At 38.7% G+C, this 18,679-nt stretch overlaps 1 protein-coding gene across 9 annotated transcripts in view; it reads left to right on the plus strand.

The window, feature by feature from the left end:
• The window catches only part of SH3D19 (SH3 domain containing 19), a 180,223-nt gene that overhangs the window by 72,874 nt on the left and 88,670 nt on the right, over nucleotides 1-18,679 (plus strand). For 5 of the 9 annotated variants that reach the window (XM_061192541.1, XM_061192543.1, XM_061192547.1 and 2 more), the window contains exon 2: nucleotides 8,561-8,600. In XM_061192541.1, coding sequence (XP_061048524.1) covers nucleotides 8,561-8,600 — 40 coding nt within the window. Of the gene's footprint in view, nucleotides 1-6,686; nucleotides 6,838-8,417; nucleotides 8,479-8,560; nucleotides 8,601-18,679 lie in introns of those variants that run through there. The other 4 variants (XM_061192544.1, XM_061192546.1, XM_061192549.1 and 1 more) reach the window with 4 other exon arrangements.

An 18,679-nucleotide genomic window follows, 5' to 3' on the forward strand; every position in this document is an offset into this window, starting at 1 on the left:
AGCAACTGATTTCCCATTATGGGTATGACCCGGTAGTAGAGACCTGGAAGCACTACATGCACGAACCTTCTTTGTGGAACCTGTAATTCTAACGTGCACAAATTAACCCAAACAATGCAAAATCAAAGATAAATAAGTGATGGGATTAAAGGAAGGACACATTTAATATAATCTTCAAAGATCAGGGTTTATCCCGATCGGGGTTGGGGGATTTGTTTATCATTAGTTCCTACTCCTTTTTGCATTTGGGTACCGTGCCTGGCCCTACATCAGCTGGAGTTCAGTTAATTAGAGAAGTGCCATCTACATGTCAAGGGTGGCGCTGGACATGGACATGCAAATACTAGCTCTGTAAAGGGACCTTGGGTTCCCAGGGGAGTGGATGGTGATAATGAAATAACATTGTTCATGCTAAGGTACCAGATATCAAGTCTGATTTTGTACGAGATGTTTCATCTTCAAATTAGTTTGGGAAATGCTAGTTAAAGTCGAACAGATTTTTTTATTTGTAATATTTCTTAGAGGCTTTAAGATACTAATATGCTTTGTGACTACCCCAGAGGTTCTTAGAATTTGGGAAACACTGAAAGCAATCCCTGTTATTGGGTCACTTTCTCAGGTTACCTTTCTTGTAGCATATCTTATTCTAGGTAAAATTTATGCCTCCTTTAGAAAAACCCTTAGGAATGGCCTAATATTTTGAATATGGGTGTAATATTTTTACCTTGGCAGTTGGGGGAATAGAGATTTTTTTTTAACTAAGAGCTTTTTTTATCCCGTCTTAAATCACAAGTTTCACTTGCTGAAAAAAGTGAGATTGTGTAACAAGAAGAGTTACAAAAGGGGCTTCCCTGGTGGCGCAGTGGTTAAGAATCTGCCTGCCAATGCAGGGGACATGGGTTCAAGCCCTGGTCCAGGAAGATCCCACATGCCACAGAGCAGCTAAGCCTGTGCGCCACAACTACTGAGCCCACGTGCCACAACTACTGAAGCCCGTGAGCCTAGAGCCTATGCTCCACAACAAAGAGTAGCCCCCACTCACCACAACTAGAGAAAGTCCGTGCGCAGCAACGAAGACCCAACACAGCCAAGAATAAATAAATAAAATATATAAATTTATTTAAAAAAAGAGTTACAAAAGTAATTATTAAGAGACTCACTAGGGAGCTTTAGGTGGCAGCAGCAGGGAGTGTTGAGGACACCTTGCTGCGAAGCCTGCTTCCATCTACTCCCCTCATCACTTTGCCTCCCAGGACCTGAGTGGCCCTGATGAAATGCCCATCTTACAGAAGTGTCTACCGAATTCACTTTGAGGTGAACATGGGCAGTGTAGATGGTAGCTCTGATGTTTCATCTGTGAAACTAACATAAAAAACTCAAATCATATAAAGCCTCTTTCAGTAGTGAGTTGCACTCAACAATCAAAATGATTCAGTTGAACTATTTAAGGAAGAATTATTAAAAATAAGTAGCAGCCTGTTATCAAATAGCTGATTCTTCTTCCAGTTCAAATGTGCTATGTAGTTTTTTTTTTTCTCTCCTGTGTGTAGTTTGGTTTGGTGAGAGCTACTTTGAGACAGAAGAATAGACCAAATGTGGATTGTTTTAGGGCAGAGGTGATTCTTAAATCACTAGGGTGTTTATAAAAAGTAAAAATGTTTGGGAATTCTTAGGAAGGCACATTTTTCAGCAATATCAGATATATCAGTGAACCAACCACAGCCTAAAGAATGCAGCGCAGGAAAGGAAAGGGCTTGGGAGGGCATTGGATACTACTGTTATCAACAAACATTTACAGAGGGCAGTCTGTGAAGCAGAGTCTAAGATAGAGTCCTGCCTTCATCAGACACACTGATAGGATAAGGGGGTAGACAGATGCCTAAAACTAAATAATAATACAGTATTATTTAGTATTGCTAAATGTCAAGTGAATGGTATAGATAGTACGAGAGTTCAGGTAGGATGTGGTAGGCGGAATGATGCTCTCCTCTCAGAGATGTCATGTCCTAATCCCTGGCACCTGTGATCATGTTGTATTGCATGGCAAAGAGGAATTAAGGTTCCTCATCAACTGATCTTGATGTAACATTATTTTGGATTATCCCGGCAGCCCCAATGTAATCAACAATAAGGCTTCTCCACAATGGAAGAGGGATTCGGAAGAAGAGGTCAGGGTCAGAGATTTAAAGATGCTACATTGTTGGAGGAAGGGGCCACAAGCCCAGGAATGCGGGTGACCTCAAGAAGTTGGAAAAGACAAAGAAACTGATTCTTCCCTAGGACCTCCAAAAGGACTATAGCCATGCACACACCTTGATTTTAGCCTTGTAAGACCTATTTTGACTTCTCACCTCTAGAACTGTAAGATAATACATCTTTGTTGTTTTAAGCCACAAAGGTTGAGGTGATTTGTTACAGCAGCAACAGGAAACTAATACAAGGGTGCTGAAGAGAAAGAAGAGTCAGGGGCAGTTTCACGAAGAAGGTGGTCTTGAGCCAGGCATGAAAGATAATAAGAATAGTCGTAACAGGGGAGTTCCCTGGTGGCCTAGTGGTTAGGATTCTGGGCTGTGGCCTGGGTTCAATCCCTGGTCAGGGAACCAGACCCTGCAATCTGCGGCATGCCAGAAAAAAAAAAAGAAAAGAAAAAAGAATAGTCGTGGCAGAATTCGAGTTGTAAAACTTATGTTCCAGGTACTGCGCTAAGCTCTTTATACACTTTAATTCATTTATCCTCACAAAACCTCTGTAAAGATAGTATTCTTCCCCATTTTGTAGATGAGAAAACTGAGGTGTAGAGAGGTTAAGAAACTTGTGCAATCACTACTCTGCAGTACTAGTCACTCCACCTAGTTAATAGCTGGCCTTTTAATGCCAGATGGCAGCTGACATTTATTACTGTGCACAGGCAACGTTCTAAGGATGTCACTGTCATTACCTCATGGAGTCCTCTCAGAGTCTGGGGCACATAGTGATTTGTAATTTTTCTGAGGCATGGACTTATCTGGCCAGCAATACGGCTGTATCAGAGGGGAAGAGACAAGAACCAGAAAATTCGATCAAGACACAACCATTCAGACAAGTGCTGATCAGAACCTAAAATGCAGGTAAAGGCAGCAGGCATGGGAAGGAGAAAACAAGATTCCAGAGACAGTCTGTTTCTTTGTTGAAACATAACTTCCACGTGGAAAAAACTTCCCTTCCCTCTCTAATTTCTCTCCCCCTGTGATTTTAGCATGCTGCATTTGAACGAGTTGAGGCGCTTTATAATTAGAATTAATGAAAGACGTCAGTATTGGCAGTGCTGTAGACCAGACTTTTCCACTTACCCACAGAAGCGTGGGCAGCGCTCATGTAAATACACCTCACTTCTCTCCTGCAATGGTCACTCACAGATGTTGTCTTTCATTCCTTGGACCAAGAGAGTAGTAACTTTCTTGCTTAAGTTCAACAACAACAGGTACATATGTATTGAAAACCTACCATTTAAAAGAGCAATATACTAGTCACTGTGGGAGTCTGAAAAGTGGCTAAAAATCAGTCTGGAAACACACCTGAATGAGGGTGGTGAAATGAAATTAGAAAGAGGAGGTGAGGGATTTCCCTGGTGGCGCAGTGGTTGAGAAGCCTGCCAGTGCAGGGGACACAGGTTCGAGCCCTGGTCCAGGAAGGTTCCACATGCCGCTGAGCAACTAAGCCCGCGAGCCACAACTACTGAAGCCCGCACGCCCTAGAGCCCATGTGCCACAACTACTGAGCCCACGCGCCGCAACTACTGAAGCCCGCACGCTCTAGGGCCTGTGTGCTGCAACTACTGAGCCCACGTGCCACAACTACTGAAGCCCACACGCCCTAGAGCCCATGTGCCACAACTGCTGAGCCCACACGCCGCAACTACTGAAGCCCGCACGCTCTAGGGCCCATGTGCCGCAACTACTGAGCCCGTGTGCTGCAACTACTGAAGACCCCGTGCCTAGGGCCTGTGCTCCACAACAAGAGAGGCCACCGCAATGAGAGACCTGCACACTGCAACGAAGAGTAGCCCCTGCTCGCCACAACTAGAGAAAGCCCAAGTGCAGCAACAAGGACCCAACACAGCCCAAAAAAAAGAAAAAGAAGAAGAAAAAAAGAGGAGGTGAATAGGTATTAGCTGGTGTCAGTAATTTCTACAACGAGTGCTGGATTTTTTTCAAGTAGACATATTTGCCATTTTCTCAGCCTACATGTAAGAACCATTTAAAGATTTTAGGAAAGCCTCTGAAACTCTCATCTGAGATATATAAAATTCCATTCACGTTCTATTTGAGTAGAACCAGTTTTGCTATCTTTTAAAGAGTCATTAAAGTAGGATTTGTGAACCTGCGTAGATACCCTGTCTTCTAATGGAGGGATTCATTGTTTTATTTATTCTGCTTATCGTAAGTAAAGAGGCGATAATATCGTAGGTGCAAAGAATTCTTCAGAATGTGTGTATCTTTCAGTTAATACTGACTGGCGTTGACCATTTTTTTAAAAAACATAAACTATTCATACATACTCCCAAGCCGGAGTATGTAAGTGATGCTTTGGAGTCTGATCCAGAATCCCTTCACAGATAATAGTCATTCTAAAGAGACATGTTAGTATTCCAATATGAGGTACAAGACAGATTCCCACTCTATGTATTTTCATTCCCACGGACTGTCTTCCCACTAATTTCAAAGAATGATTTAGGACCTTTTGTTGCCGACTTGAGCAAGTAGTGTAAGTCCCTACCCAGTGGGGTTTGATTTTTCTCTCCTGTTAAGTGATCAGAGCCAAATCCTCAAAGCCTGAATGTCTTAGGATAGATTCTAATAAGCTCTGAGTTGGCCATTCTTCTTAGTTTTAATCAAAGCAAAAGATGACATTTGCATTTTTGTCATCTTCATTTCAAAGTGTTTGTCATATTATTAGATTCAGAATCACCCTGAATAATTAGCATCAGTAGAATCTGTCTAGCCATTCCCAAAAAGCTGTCCCTGCCAGAATAAGGGCCTATTTCTACAATGGTGGTATACCACCTAAATATATGAACATTGGAATCACGTATGTCAGATTACTTAGAACCAGGAGTCATCATGGCAGGAAAATTTGGGTAATCTGGAGTTCTCACACAGACCCATGGAAACTTCCCAGCACTCTCCTGATTCTTGGTCCCCTTGATGTGCACGTTGCCTCCTTTCCATGTCCTCACAACATTTACACACATCCAGGCTTCAGCACCCTTTGCACCAGTTCTGCCTACTTTCTGCCTTTGTTCTTCTTGCAGGGTATTCTTCCATTCCCTCAATTAGCTTTATCAACTAGGAGACGTGGGTGAATGGGGACAGGGAATGCAAGGTCTCTCGCTCTCCCTCTCTCTGTCTCTCCCTTGCATGTGTGTGTGTGGCGGGGGGAGGGTGACATACACCTACGAAACCAACACACTTTCACACAGCCACCCAGCCATGCTGACCTTCACATTGAGAGTGTACTGCTCATCTCTGAATGACCTAAAGATCATCACGCTCTACTCGGTGGGCCCCCAGAGTTAGTGCATTATCCACAGCAAATGTGCACCATTTGGCAACTAAATTTTAGAGTTAGGGCATTCTTATCTTTAATAACTCTTTTCTTTGTGGAAATGGTGAGACTTTGGGCTAGTAAGTTATTTGTGTGATTTCTAATTATGTAAAAGTTCGGGAAGCCTTTGCAAGTATATTCTAATTATTTAAAAATTAGAAACTCTGAAAAAAATTGGGGGGAGTGTGCCAAAGAGTATTTAATTTGAAATAAATAGAAACCATATGCTTAAAGCACTGTATATAGTCAAGATGAAATTTCCATGTTTGCTACAGATCTGTTCTCATTTTTCGTAAGGGGATTTTAATCCAAATGTTTTATTATTGTTGGCAAGATCCAGATCCCAAATCTGCCCTCAGTGCTTTGTTTTGTTCAGTCTTAGCTTTTGGATCAAAATAACCACTTACTATTTTGCCAGAAATTCAGTGTTACCACTAATGTATCTCTTGACAATTGCACGATAGCCTCGGCTATCATGAAAATTACTTTGCTTAAAATAAGTATATAAAAATATGTGTAGACACAGAGGTACACAACATACAGACACTACATATTTATATGTTTTCAAGCTAAAAGATGGCTTATGGCAAAATGTGAAGTACAATTATTTGTATACTTTAAGAAAAAAGATCAAGCCAAGAACATGTATTTTAATTTGTTTTCCATTGCCAAGAGCTAGGGGCTGGGGAATATTGTGAGTAATGGATAATTTACCCTTACCCTCAAATTATCAAATATATGGGTTTTAGGAGTAACTGTGTATGCATATTTATATGGAAATGTAACACATGTAACACTAAGAGTGAATTTGGGAGGAAATGTTTAAAATGTCCTCCAACAGATTATCAAGTTATTGTCTCAGATTTTAATTACTTCTCAATAGGGAAGTACAGTGGGGAGGCAGTTGTATTTTCTTAGAGCAGAAAGTATTAAAATGACTGTAGAATTTCCTGTTTTAACCAGGAAAGAAGGAGAACCATGAGCCATTCACTTCCTGAATGGCCACATTCCAGCTGTGCATACTGATCATAGCACATCTGCCAATCAGAACAGGCCCTGGAGGGAAGCCCTCAGATGCTGAGTCTTGTTTACACGCATTGTGACTCTGTTTCTCCCCTCCTCCTGTGTGCTGTACGACTAGGAAGATTTGTAGGGGAATTCGCTGTTACATGCCTAATAAAACTGAACGAAACTAGGACCACAGCCACAGCAAATGGTGTTACGGGCAGACTTTTAGCTCATCCTTAGCCACAGGTAAGACTTGTTGCTTTGTTATGAGGATAGCTGATCTACATCTAGTTTCTAGCTTTACCTTGAGACATCATACTTTACTTTTGTTAGCAAAACTAACAGGCTAGAAGCTGAAGAGGAGCGATAGAAAAAAATGATTAAAATGTGCGCTGTATTCCTGACTTTAAATTGTTAGTACTCAACAAGTGAAAAACTCTATTTTTATTTAAGGGAGGGGTAAACCAAGTTAAATTAAAACAAAAGTTTTAAAAGCGGCAGTAACACTCAGTGTGTAGAGAAATTGGAACCAGAAGCATATTAACCTTGTGCCTTTTGAAGAGCATTATATCTTAACAAACATGTTTTATTGTGACTCTTCCTACTTGTTAGTGTTTCAGAGAACAGTGTCTTCCTGTGTGCTAACTCCTTGGTTTAAAAAGACATTTCTTTTTTATTATGAACCCATTCAGAAAGAATTTATATTTAACTATGTAAATCTAATTCCTTTTCTTCCATAAATCTCTCTAGAAGTTTTAGAGAATGTCTTCGTTGCCTTTATGCTGCTCCATCAGCAGTAAAATTAAGGAAAAAAAAAAAAAAGAGAGAATTCCTGTCTAATCTTTGTTTCGCCATTGAATTATATCATGTTAGTGTTAATTCAGAAGATACTTTAGAGAACTGTATTCTGATAACATTGCATAGGATTTTTAAAAGTCATCGTGTAGGATTTTATTGTGGCTTACCCACTGCTTTCTGTTGTTAGTTTTTTCATAACAGTGAGATCTTTTTACTTCATTTATTTATTTATTTTTAAGCATGTACTGAAGAAAAAATATTTACTCAGAGTCAAAAAAAAGACAGCCTGTGGGTTTCGTGGCTCTTTCTCTTGTATATAATAGTCTTCAGGCTGATTAAGAGCATTTCAGAGCAGTGCAAAGAGGCATTTTTAAAAACTTCAAGCAGCCAGGCTCCTGATTTCTCAACTTCAGCACTGTTGATATTTTGGGTGAGATTATTCTTTGTTGTAGGGTGCTTTGTAGGGTGGTTAGCGGCATCCGTTGTCTCTACCCACCAGATGCTAGTAGCTCCTTCTCCCCAGCTATGACAACCAAAAAAAGTCTCCAGGCATTGCCAGATGTCCCCTTGGGGAGGAGGAGCAAAGTTGACACTGGTTGAGAACCACTGCCTTACGGCACATTAGACCTAATTATCTGTGAAACATGGAAATCCAACTTCTGAAAAGTTCTGGGTGATAGAGAGTTAAGGAGGCTGTACTGGTCTCAGTGTATTTGCAGATGTAGCTGACTGCTCATTTTTTCCCCCTCCCCATCCTGTTAGAAGCTTTTGCCAACCATGATTCATGGAATGATTTTTTTGGGCTGAGTAATTTGTGGCTTTTCAGTTTCCTTACTTTCTTTCCTTAGCTAAATTTGTTTTGGTTTTAGCGAAGTGTTTAAAACAGCAGAGATCTTTGAAAATGAAACAATATGTGTAATGATATATTTTCTAAGTAGGTGATTTTAACAAATCGTAAAAACCTTACATGCCTGTCCTTCTTTGTATCCTTCGTACCTCCTCTGTCAGACAAATCCTTTCAACTCTGAAGAAGAGCCTTACAGGGGGAAGACACAGCAACCTTTGAATAGTCCTTTGTGAAATCTAAGGGTACGGCAGCTGGGATGTAAGAACTTCTTTTCCAGGACGTCTGAAGAGCATTTTAAAATGTAACTGTCTTCTTTCTTTACAGATCGAAACGAACGAAATAAACCAGAGCATCGTTCTTCAAGGTATGAATTTATAGTATTTACTAGCTCTGTATAAAGCTTCTCATTTGGAAAATATTGTTTGGAGGGAGTGCAAGTGTCCCTTTTAGAAATACTGTATATTTGAATCCTCTGTAGCACTCAAGCTTCACAAGGGAAATACTGTTCATTCTCTAAACAAAAATTCTTTATAAAATTATTGACTACCTGGAAGACATATTTTATTTTGAGAATTCCTATCAGTGACAGGTATATCTTTACAAAAAACTATTTTATCCCTGCTTCTTTCCTTTTGTGGTTTATATTCCTCCTTGTTCTTTAATTGGTATTTTTAGAAATATGTACTGCTTTTTTCCTAATTATAAAACTAACATGGGCTCATTGTAGAAATTTTTAAATTATTATTTAAAATATAAAGCATAAAAAAAAAATGTCTTTCATCAGCTAGAAATGGCTGGCTACTGCTAAAAATTTGATGTAATTCTTTCTAGATTTTATCAGTATATATGTATTCCAGTTGAATTCTTTAAGTTCTTGTTAGATAGTTTCAAATGGCTAGGAAGGTTCTATTACTTCAGCCTCTTTCTCCTGCTGTCTGAGAGTATGTCTCATAAGACCTTCACCAGCACTGAAGGGTATTTTTTTAAATCCTTGTCAAACTTATGTGTGGAAAATTGTCTAACTTCCACTCCTAGGCAAGAATGACAGGCCTGTATTCGATTTTTTAACCCAGTTCTGCGAAGGATTTTAATTTTTTAAATACTATTTTCACCTTATTCCACATTCCATCACTTTTTCTTTGCATTTTATATTGTGGGAATTGATAAAATGGTAATAATACATTCACTGGGTTGAGTGGCCTGGTAAACAAATCCTGATGCTTTTTCAAGGTATCAAACTCTAGAATGCATTGACCTCAGATGAATAAAAATACAAAATCTATGAAAACTCTGTTAGAATAGCAATACATTTTAAAGAGATTGTCAATCAGAATAAGTTAGTGAGACCTAATCTGGGAGAAAAATGTAAATGAGTATTTGGGATATAAGACTGATTTTTTTTTTCAGTTGTAATTCACATACATTTAAATTTACTCTTTTTGCTGTATGATTCTATGAGTTTTGGCAAACACATACAGTTATATAACCACAACCACAGTCATAGAAATATGTGTAAGAGTGATTTTTTAATACTTAAAAAAATAATAGAAGGGACTTCCCTGGCGGTCCAGTGGTTAAGACTTCACCTTCCATTGCAGGGGGTGTGGGTTCAATCACTGGTTGGGGAGCTAAGATTCCCACATGCCTCGCAACCAAAAAACCAAAACATAAGACAGAAGCAATATTGTAACAAATTCAATAAAGACTTTAAAAATGGTCCAATTCAAAAAAATATTTAAAAAAAATAAATAATAGAATAAAAGACAGGGACTTACTTCCCTGGCGGTCCAGTGGTTAAGACTCTACGCTTCCAATGCAGGGGGTGCAGGTTCGATCCCAGGTCAGGGAACTAAGATCCCACATGCTTCGCGGCCAAAAAACCAAGATGTAAAACAGAAGCAATATCGTAACAAATTCAATAAAGACTTTAAAAATGGTCCACATCAAAAAAAAATCTTTAAAAAAAAGAAAAAGAGACAATGTAAGAGGACTTTGACAGCGTGCTTGACTGACATAAAGTTGGAAGGGTAAAAAATAATTAGGATGATAAAATCAGGATGCCTAAGACCCTTGACATACCGAAAGTTTAACTGAATTTAGCAATATGTGTTTTCATTGGAACAAATGTAAATCCTTACACCTAAGGCTGAAGGATCAGTGGAGCATGAGGAGATAGGGGAGATACACCTTAACAATATGTTGGAAAAGATCTTGAGGATTCATAAATTCATCATGAGGGGAGTTCCCTGGTGGCCTAGTGGTTAGGATTCTGGGCTTTCACTGCTGTGGCCCAGGGTCAGTCCCTGGTTGGGGAACCGAGATCCCCCAAAAGCCCCGTGGCGGGGCCAACAACATCAACTAAATAAATAAATTCAGTCATCGTGAGTCAAAAATTTCATGTCATTGCCTCCACCTCCCCAGAAATGTCAGCATTGATTTAGTTATGCTGAAAGAACTCTAATGTCCGGTACAAGAAAAGTGGGTAGCTCTAGGCCACACTTTTGATATTGTATCCAATACTGGGTCCACAAGGCCTTAAAAAATTGATATACGCAGTGGGCTGGCTATGTTGGTATATTACTTGGGGAACTTAAGAAAACAGAAACAGAGTCCCGTGATCTACTCCAGAGATTCTCATTCAGTAAGTGTGTAGTGAGTGGATCCTGGGAATCTGTGTATTAAAGAAGTCCTCCAGTGATTCTGCTGCAGAGCCAGGTTGGGAACCACTGGGATAGAAGACAGCAACTGAGTTGGGACAGGGACTATGAAAGAGACGAGCTGGGTATAAATCAAAGCTAAGTGGCAGGAAGACTTGTGTAAGAAATTGGGTGAAGTTAGCCTCGGTTTGGAAGTTTGGGGAGGCGTATGGAACAGAAGTAACTGGCTTCCAACACCTGGAGGGCTGTATAGAAGAGACTAGCAAAACTGTTCCTCTTAAGTGCTGTTCCCTCTAAGAGGAACCAGGGAGCCTCGGAGGAATGGCTAATTCTAGGTCCTGGGAAGGGGAAAGTACAGGTAAGCTTGGACCCCTAGTGACAGAAAGTAGGAAATGCTCACCTAACGGGGTCATGTCAAAAAGGCCTAGGAGGCAGCTTCTAGAGGCTCCCACTGGCCAAAACTGGGACAATTTGAGTAGCAAAAAATTTTTAAATGATAGTGGATTCTAACACACTGGATTTTTAAAAATCCATGTAGAAGAAGAAATAGAATCAGAAAATTATCATTTTATAATTCTCAATGTAATAGTTGATTCAGGCAAAGATCACCAGTGGCTCCTAAAACTTGGGTAAAAAATTGTTGGAGGAGTAGATATTCACACTCCCATAAGATGATATTTAAGTTTTTAATTATAAAGGGGAAAATGTACCTTTTCAATGAAGAGATCTGGTGATCACATTCTTAATCAAGTGGTCAACTTATATACACATCACCACTAGTGAGACAACCTGACGGTATGTGGCTCCAGCTGATGCTTTAGCAGTGTACACAGATATCACTTATGTAGTAGTGTTCCTGGCCAAAAAAAAGGTAATGTTATGAAAAATGCAAAAAGGCTAGAAAAATATTCTAGATTAAAAAAGGCTGTGATTTTTTTTAATCTGGAATTTTAAAATCCAGATTTTTAAAAAAAAAACAAAGAACACTTTGGGGAATTCCCTGGCGGTCCAGTGGTTAGGACTCCACGCTTCCACTGCCGAGGGCCTGGGTTCGATCCCTGGTCAGGGAACTAAGATCCCACAAGCCACACAGTGTGGCCAAGAAAAAGATAAAGAATAAAAATAAAATAAAAGCATAAAAAAAACACTGGGGATAATTAAGAAAATTTAAATACGAATTTTATTTTAGATAATATTTGATTAATATTACTTTGTTTAGGTGTATAGTAGGAAAGCTGTTATGTGGGAGAATGTCCTTATTCTTAGGAGATATATGTAGATGTATTAGAGGTGATGCAGGCTTATGTTTGCAGCGTACTCTCAAATAATTCATGAAGAAAAAAAACAGCAAGAGATAAAACAGAGTAAATATGGGAAGATGTTAATAATTGGTGAACAGATGATAAGTATATATGGGTGTTCATTGTACTGTTTCTTCAACTTTTCTGTAGACTTGAAATTTTCACAATAAAAAGTAGCAGTGGAGGGAACAGTTCTGTGTGTTCTGTGGCATCCCAGAGGGTAGAATATGCGTCTGTGGGTGGAACCTTGAGGGGGTGGATTTCTGCACAACGCGAGGAAAGATTTCCAGGCATAGCAGGTCAAGGATGGAATGCGCCATTCTGTAGGGGAACATGTCAGGGAAAAGCTGGACAAACTAGTGCTGGGATAAAATAGAAAAGATTCATGCACGGCTAAATCATGATTCTAGATGGCTCCAGCCCTTGCTCATTCAGTAGCCGATAAATATCCAGGCTCAGGATACAACAGAAAGCAAGAAAAAGTCTCCAGCTTCGTGGAGCACAGAGCGCCCATTGTTTGGGATTTACATTCCCAGTCTCTCACGTCAGGATCCAAGTCTTCCTAGCTGTGCTTCAGGCAATGCTTGTGGTACTCAGTCTTCAACCTCTAATTTATACTTTCAGGTTCTCAAGGACTCTGCTGCTGGTCTTGGTAACCCTACCAATTAGCGTTGTGCCTGGTCCACAGTGAGCACTTAATAAATGAATATGGAATAAATGTCAAATGTAGTTCGAAGAGAGAAAGGAAATGCCAGTGTTTTTCCCTTGCCGATTGGGAAGAACCTGACTCTCAAAAGCTCGCCCATGACTGTTATTGAATGTTTGTTACTACAGCGGCAAGGAGTAATGCCCTATAAGAAAGGAGAAATGTTTTCCAGGAAAGGCCATTGTTGTCTGTCTGGGGTATCTGCTGAGATTGGCAGTGTGACCTCTTCTTCCCCTCCCATCCTTAGCTGAGCCAGGCCACCCTGCCAGTCTAGCAGTGCATCAAGCAAATTAATACCTGCTGCATCAACAGAGCAGAAAGAAGAAAATATAAATAAAAGTCACTTAATTTTGGCATGTTTTTTGGTTCTCCTCAGGACACTTGGCAGCAAGAACATGGGCTCAACGCCCAGCAAGGATAAGAGAGATGCATTTCTTTGGTTTGTGTTTTTCTAAGGCCAAACACTCCTATAGCTTTCACAGTGAGAGGTGAATAAATCTGGGACGGCTGCCTGTTCTTTCATTTCGGTGCTGAAATAAGAAGGAAAGTAAAACTCTTGTCAAGTTAAAGGAAAAGTCTTATTAGGTATAGGTCAACACTAAGACCCCAAGCTAAAAAACATCACTAAAGCATTTTCAAGAGGCTTGCAGGGTGCTTTTTGATTAGTTTGTTTTGTAGAAGTCAGAAATATCTGAATTCTTCTTGTCTTTTTGTTATTCGTTTAAATACACCATTTCCCAAATTGCTGTCCCATGGAACATTCTTTGTGGTATATTAGTTAGGATGCAAAAAGTGAATAATTAGTGCATGCAAAAAGTTTGGAAATGGTGAGTTAAGACAAAATTAGACATATTTCTTTACTGAGAGTCTTTGATATTCTGAAGTGCATTATAAAACTCCAAGTGAAAGACTTACTATAAAGGATTTTTAAAATTTGTTTGAATTTGTTACTTCCTTTCCCAGACACAGCTATTAATAACATCTAGAAAAATGTACTATGGAATGGCAGTTTGGGAAACTAATTGAGAGGGAAGTAAGAGCTAAAGATAATGAAGAAAGTTAAGCCCTGTGGCAATCCGTGCCAGCAATGGAAAATTAGGAACTCTTTTTCTCACCCCACCAGCTCTGAATAATAGATCCCAGTGACTTATGGAGGCTGAAAAACCAGCTACTTTGCCTTAAATGCTTTACCAACTACAAGGAAATAGTTTATAGCAGGAAAAAAAAGAAAAGAAGGCAGCAAAACAGAGAACCCTTATTTCTCAAAAATTATCATTTGAATATTAGTCTTCCTAAAGCCAGTCATAATCCCCTTTGATACCCATTTATAAAGTTCAATGGAATTTTAGTAAAAATCACAAAATTTTTAAAATATTAGACAAAATGATTCTAAAATTTATAAGGAAGAACAAGAATAACCAAGACAACTTTGAAGATCAAGACCAGGAGGTAGACTCTTGCAAGTGTTTTGTCAGCAGAGAAACAGGTCAAGGGAACAGGATAGAGAGTCCAGCAAAGACACAGATGGATACGCATGGTTCTGTGTCGCATGCTGTGATGGAGCCAGCAGTACAGGTCAGCAGGGAAAGCGGACGTGTCAACAAGTGGTGCAGTTGATTACCCGTATTTAAAAATCTAGATGGAATTTGCTTTATTTTATCCTGTAGGGTAGAATCTAAAGACACAAAAGTAAAAAAGTAAAACATTTTGAAGACATACATAAGGATATCTTTATGACTTTAGAGTAACGAATGAGTTCTTTTTTTTTAAAAATTATTTATTTATTTATGGCTGTGTTGGGTCTTCGTTTCTGTGCGAGGGCTTTCTCTAGTTGCGGCAAGCGGGGGCCACTCTTCATCGCGGTGCGCGGGCCTCTCACTGTCGCGGCCTCTCTTGTTGCGGAGCACAGGCTCCAGACGCGCAGGCTCAGCAGTTGTGGCTCACGGGCCTAGTCGCTCCGCGGCATGTGGGATCTTCCCAGACCAGGGCTCGAACCCGTGTCCCCTGCATTGGCAGGCAGATTCTCAACCACGGCGCCACCAGGGAAGCCCACGAATGAGTTCTTAAACAAGTACAGACCATAAAGAAAAAGACTGATAAATTTGACGCTGTGAAAACTTTAAACTTAGGTACATCGAGACAGCAAAAGCATGTGAAAAGACAAGTCATGACTGCAATGCACATAGGCAACAACAGTTAGTGTCCAACATATATAAAAAACTATGCATCGAAAGAAAAAGACAAATAACTCAGTAAAATAGGGGCAGGGAGCTCAGAAAAGATGAAACCTAAGGAGCCAACTAATATTTGAAAAGATTCTTTACCTTGCTACTACTAAGAAGATGTGTTCCATGGGATAATGAGGTACCATTTCACTTCCATTGAGTTGGTGCAGATATCTCAAAGATTGACAGTAACAGTTCTCAGAGATTGAGAATAAATTGGTACGTCATATTTAGAGAGTAATTGAGCAATGTCTGGTAAAGCTGGAAATGCCTATACCATACAACCCAGCAGGTGTTATATACCCTAGAGAAATTCTTTCACCTGTGCCAAAGGAACTATGTATAGGAATGTTGAGAGTAGCACTCTTTGGACTGAGGGAACTACAGCTACATGTGACAACATAGATAAATCTCAGAAACAGAATTTTGGATGATAAAAAGCAAGTTATAGGGAACTATATCCAATCTCCTCAGATAAACCATAATGGAAAAGAACATTTAAAAAAAGAATGTGTGTATGTGTATTACTGAGTCACTTTGCTGAACAGCAGAGATTGCCACAGCATTGTAAACCAACTCTACTTCAATTAAAAAAAAAAAAGCAAGTTGTAGAAGAAAAATAGGTACAGTATGATACCATATATGTAAAGCAGAGGTCAGCAAATGGTTTTTATAGGACATGAGCGTAAAATTGAGTGAAATTTTCTTTGATTATTTCTGAAAGAGGAAAACAAAAAGGAGGAGGTAATCAAGAATGTTCAGAAAAAAACATGATCAAACACTGCTCCCATTTCATTTCCACTCATAGTCTACTCCTGTAGTTCCCTCTACCTGAAGCACTATTTATTGCTCTGTGGATTTTTATCTCATTTTGTTACCCAAGAGTTAAACAAGTAACACATGAAAACATTTTTTAGTAGTACAGAAATATGTGGTGTCTGTCTTTATTCCACAAGCAACTATTATTAAAGGAGTCTGATGGTTCAGTGTCTATCCTAGTCTGCTTTCTATGCACATACATAGTATATATTCAAATAATATTTAGAATAAATGAGGATATATATATATATGTGTGTGTGTAGTGTATATGTATATATATGTGTGTATATATATTCATATATATATATTTATGCCAACTTGCCTTTTCATTTGTATTTTAGAAAGTTTTATCATGCCACTTTCCACTTCATTGTTTTTTTCAACTGCTACATAGAATTTTCTATTGTAGTTATATTATTATTTATTTAACCAGTCTTTTATTGGTAGCATTTGTATTGCTTATTGATAGCATAACAGGAATGATGCTGCAGTAAACATCTTTATGTTCATATCTTTGTGTACATGTGTGAGAAAACCTCTTGCTTCTTACAAGATAAATTTTTTACTCAAGTTTCTTTCTAACTCCTATTCTCATTCACACTTAAAGTTTGACATTTTATATACCCTACATTTCTATTTTCTCCCCAAATCTCAGATGGCCTCATGGTGGTTTGGTCCCAGCGCAGGTTCAGTAGGGCCTGTTGCAACCACTGTCCCCATAATGTGGCCTGAACTGTCACCCACACAGGGAGGTACGTGAACTCAACATGAAGAATATTTATAGCACATAGTTTGGCGCACTCACAGTTAATAGTTGATGATATTAAAACTCATAGCAACCACTTTATCATTAAGAATTTGAAAGGGTCTTGGTTTTCTGCATTGGTACCCTACTGTTGGTCTTATAAAGATGTTTAGGATTTTATTTTGACACTTTACCATTATCACATTATGGTTTAAATAGATTAGCTAAAAGCAAAAGATTTAACTTGTTTTTGCTTTTCTCCTTTCTAAATATGTCTATTAAAATGTCATGCTCTGCTGGGCTTAGTTTAACTACTGTCATTCTGTAGCATTTCCCTACCCTTATATTCTGATTCTCATACCTCTATAAACGATAGCTTGTGTGTAATTACTTTCTGGCATTATGTTTTCTAAGCTATAAGAAAAACATTACTTTTGCTGTAGCATCTCTAATGCTGTAAACAAGGTGAAAAATTAAAGTGTATGCAGGTTTTGGGGGGAAAAAATCCTTTTGCAGTGGGAGATGAGAAAGGATTATTAACATTTTATGTCATTCTACAGAGAATATATACTTTTTATTGTGGTTTTAAGAAATGTGACTTTAGCATTCCCCCCTAGTGTGATGGGAATGAAAATGAAACATTTATATGGTTTATCAGTTGGGTAATTGAAAAGTTTTATCAGCTGGCCTGTCACTGCCCTAGTGCTTAGTTGGGGGGGCCTCTCTGAAGCTGTTTCAAATTAAACTATCAGCAGGCAGTTAACTTCGGAACAGCAGCTGGTCCTGTGTTTGCTGCTTTTCTCAAGACTGGCAGGTGCGGCCCGCACTTCTCAGCAGTCCAGGGAGCACGTGGACGTCCTGGCCCTTAAATCTTTTCATCCTAATTCTTTTCTCTCTTTCCCTTGGGTTATATTTTATATTCGTTCTTTACTTTTCTGCAGTATAATTTAGAAGCAGTTATTTACACAGTTCTACAAAATCTATATTAAACAGCCTTTAGTTGAGTGAACTTTGTATACATCTTTGTGGATCTCTATCTGCCCTTAAGTTATGATTTTACCCCGATTAATAAATATCCTTGTACAACTGGACTTTAATTTTTTATTTAAGTGCTTTCCTTTACTGGCAGAGCATGATCACATTTTTCAATGTGTGTATTGAATAGGACTATAAACCATAAAAGTGTACTAACTAATTCCTGGAAGCATCTTAGTGTGGACAGAATTCCTACACAGTCATTCAGAAGCCCAGTCACCTGCTGTCTCATTAACAGTAAACTGCTATTGATCAAAATTCAGTCTTGTTTCATACATAAAACCCTTCCTTTTTTTCTTTTTTTTTAAATTGAAGTATAGTTGATTTACAATATTGTGTTAATTTCAGGTATACTGCAAAGTGATTCAGTTATATATATGTATTTATATGTATTTTTTTCAGATTGTTTTCCATTATAGGCTATTACAGGGTATTGAATATAGTTCCCTGTGCTATACAGGAAATACTTGTTGCTTATCTATTTTATGTATGGTGGTGTGTACCTTTTAATCCTATACTCCTAGTTTGTCTCTCCTCTCCTCCCTTTCCCCTTTGATAACCATAAGTTTGTTTTCTATGTCTGTAAGTCTATTTCCATTTTGTATATAGATTCATTTGTTTTATTTTCTAGATTCCACATATAGGTGATATCATATAATACTTGTCTTTCCCTCTGACTTAATTTCATTTAGTACGATATTCTCAAGATCCATCCACGTTGCTGCAAATGCAATATTTCGTTCTTTTCATAGCTGAGTAACATTCCATTGTGTATATATACCATATCTTCTTAAACCAATCATCTGTTAATGGGCACTTGGGTTGCTTCCATATCTTGGCTATTGTAAATAACGCTGCTATGAACATTGGGGTGCATGTATCTTTTTGAATTAGTTTTCATCTTTTCCAGATATGGAATGGAATTGCTGGATCATACAGTAGCTCTATTTTTAGG

The sequence above is a fragment of the Eubalaena glacialis genome, chromosome 5, assembly GCF_028564815.1.
Source record: "Eubalaena glacialis isolate mEubGla1 chromosome 5, mEubGla1.1.hap2.+ XY, whole genome shotgun sequence".
NCBI lineage: Eukaryota > Metazoa > Chordata > Mammalia > Artiodactyla > Balaenidae > Eubalaena > Eubalaena glacialis.